Source organism: Morus notabilis, unplaced genomic scaffold (genome assembly GCF_000414095.1).
Source record: "Morus notabilis unplaced genomic scaffold, ASM41409v2 Scaffold1187, whole genome shotgun sequence".
Lineage (NCBI taxonomy): Eukaryota > Viridiplantae > Streptophyta > Magnoliopsida > Rosales > Moraceae > Morus > Morus notabilis.
This window is the reverse complement of record NW_010360569.1, coordinates 405,402-408,223: the sequence shown is the minus strand read 5'-3', so window position 1 is coordinate 408,223 and position 2,822 is coordinate 405,402. Positions and strand designations below refer to the sequence as shown.

The 2,822-nt window shown below is 35.5% G+C and overlaps 1 protein-coding gene across 1 annotated transcript; it reads right to left on the bottom strand.

Moving 5' to 3' along the window:
• Positions 1 to 662: 662 nt before the first annotated feature.
• Positions 663 to 1,937, bottom strand: LOC21398732 (putative F-box protein At3g16210). Its single transcript, XM_010096844.1, has one exon. The coding sequence runs from the start codon at positions 1,935 to 1,937 to the stop codon at positions 663 to 665; it is 1,275 nt and encodes a 424-aa protein (XP_010095146.1).
• Between the last annotated feature and the right edge of the window lie 885 nt (positions 1,938 to 2,822).

The window sequence follows — 2,822 nt, the reverse complement described above, 5'->3', positions numbered from 1 at the left end:
CTGAACGCTGATAAGAAATTTTTGGAAGCCGTGGTCAGATTGACGTGGAAGGAACTGGGTCTGCCGCTCAGAGCTGATTCGAATTGACATGATTTCAGTAGTAAGTTTCTGTGAAAAAGATCTGTTGAACAAGGTTGACATGATTTTAATGGTTTTTTGTCTCTGTTAGGGTGGGTTTGGATTTTGTTCCATTTTGTATCTTTGTATGATTCTAGCTTTTGCTTTCGGTTTAGTACTCTTCATTGGTAATTAGTACTTATGTTTTGCAGATTAAAAGGTCCAATATGTTTACTCACATTTCATTGTATGTATTATTCTGAATATAGTAATAGTACTTGCAATAATTGGTACATTTGATTTTTTTTTCTTGATTTTATGATTCCCTTAACCACAGAAAGTTTAAATACATGATCCTTTTCATATCCTAATTGTTCGGAAAAAGTTGTTTCTTCACCTTTACCAGGCCAGAATAATGAGTTTTAATAACAAAAGTTGCCTTACCAGCTCTTCATAATATTTTAAAAGATACATACTTCAATTAAACAGGAAGTATCTCGACACATCAAGGTTTAAATGCATAATTATAGGATTTCTTAGTATAACAAAGAGAAAATGATTTTTCTTTTAATTTTTCAATCTAATAATGCATAAAAATTAGGCTATTAATATTTATATTTCCAACATCCAAAAAATGGGGGCTGAATCGAAATTGGGGGCCTTAGGCAATTACCTAAACTCCCTAGGGGTTGAGTCGGCAGTGTTTCTGATATGTTGACTGAAACTAAACTCTTCACATGAGGAAAAGCATAAAAAGATGTTATCTGATCCTCTTCATGAATGCTCTTAAACTTCCCTGTGAGTAGGTTGTAGGAGACGAGGCGTTTCTTATCTTCTCTCAAAAGGAGCTCATCACTCTTCCAAAATGCTATCGGAGTCTTGTGAATACCTCCTAGTGGATCGATCGATCGATGTTTGGTCCAACAAGGGCGGTCCACAGATGAATCACGCATCACCCACATTTCAATAGGTTTCGTTATAAGCCGTTCGATCTTTGGATAGCAGAACAAAACGACCGATTCATTCCACTGGGTAAGGTTTGTATTGTAATTTGAGATGAATTCACTTTCTTGGCAGTTATCTGGTAGTGGTATGATATGAAATTTCTCATCATGCATATCAAATGAGTGTACTATTTCTTCGTAGTTAGAAGCTCTGAGCAACCAATAATAGACTCCTTTGCTATACACCGCTTTGATGGTCCGACGAATGGATTGATGTCTAGTTTTCGTCTGCAAATAATCGATGTCTCTCCAAGAATTATTTCCCAAAGTATATACTTGAGCTGTAAACCCATCAATCCATCCAAAAACCCTAACGACTTTGTAAGCATTAGTAATAGGATCATAGCCAAATCCAACCCTAATTAATGGGCGATATTTCATATGATAAAGGCATGGATCCGGGAGAATCTTGAATTCCCTAATTGCTGGGTTGCATAGTAGAATATTGCCTTGTGAATAATCAACTAAGCAAACGACGCCATTACAACTAGAACCAACGAAGCAAAAATTTTCAATGTGCTTAACAAGTTGTGCCTTGAAATCTTCAATACCACAACTAAGGTATTCACCATTGCCTCCGTTGTTACAGATAGTGAGAAACCCTGCATGTCCTACTCGGTAGTTACTCTCATCGTTGTATTTGTAAAGCAAAGATGACGATATAAACTCACTATTGCCGCAGTTGTAAATTAAAGACGGCGTCATAAACTTGCTGTTGCAGAGATGCTTGGCCACGAATGCGGGGTTCTTAATGAGAGCAGTTATGAGAGGATACCATGATTTCTTAACACATTTAAACTGTACTAGAGACTCCGGAGGTAGCCATGACCAAATTTCCACCAGTATCTCTTCCGGCAAATCGGAAAACCTAGCCATATTCTGCTTCAATAAAAGTTTAGATTTCACATATTTATATTTAAAAAAAATAGAGATAAAATATTTGATGTATCAAAATCATCCACGAACATTGATGAAAATATGGAAAGCTCAAATTCAAAACTCGCTAATCTAGACTCGCTAGTGTTTTACGAAAGCAAATAATATGATATATCTTTCTTTGAATAATTGAACTCAATCCAGCGGGATTAATTCAAGAGGGGAAAAGAAAATATTACACCACTGAAATCATGTTAAACTCGACATTCTTAGACAGAAAGAGACGGGAGAGATAGAGAGAGAGAGAGATGGAGAGAGAGAGAGAGAGAGAAAGCATACCTTATTTGCGAGATCGTAAATCTACAGGAAACCCCACGATATTAATCGGTAATTCACGTTGAAGTTTTTGGGAAGTTTAGGGAATTGGATGAATTGATCAGTACATATACAATGACTTGAACAGGATGGAAATAATGGGGGCTGAACCCTATTTATAATAATATAATTGATTTCCGAGTCCTAAATAGAAGCGATTTGTTATTATCAATTATAATAATATAATTGATTTCCGAGTCCGAAATAGAAGCGATTTGTTATTATCAATTATAATAATATAATTGATTTCCGTGTCCTAATGTCGTTTCAGCTTGTTTTTAGGTTTGATGTTCAAATTAAAGGGGGCAAATATATACACACAAGACTCTGTCGTTCTCCTTAGAAATAAACGACATAACGTTTCATTTTCTCGATAAGAAAATACAGCACATCGTTTTCGTATCCCTAGAAGATGAAACGACATTAATAATAGACCACATGGAGTTTTTTATAGGCAATATAGTATAACTAACCATATATAACAGAAATACCTACCTCTTTTCTCTCTCT

What these genes read in the sequence shown, in the direction of transcription:
- LOC21398732 (XM_010096844.1), bottom strand. Translation starts at nt 1,937, where the DNA reads ATGGCTAGGTTTTCCGATTTGCCGGAAGAGATACTGGTGGAAATTTGG.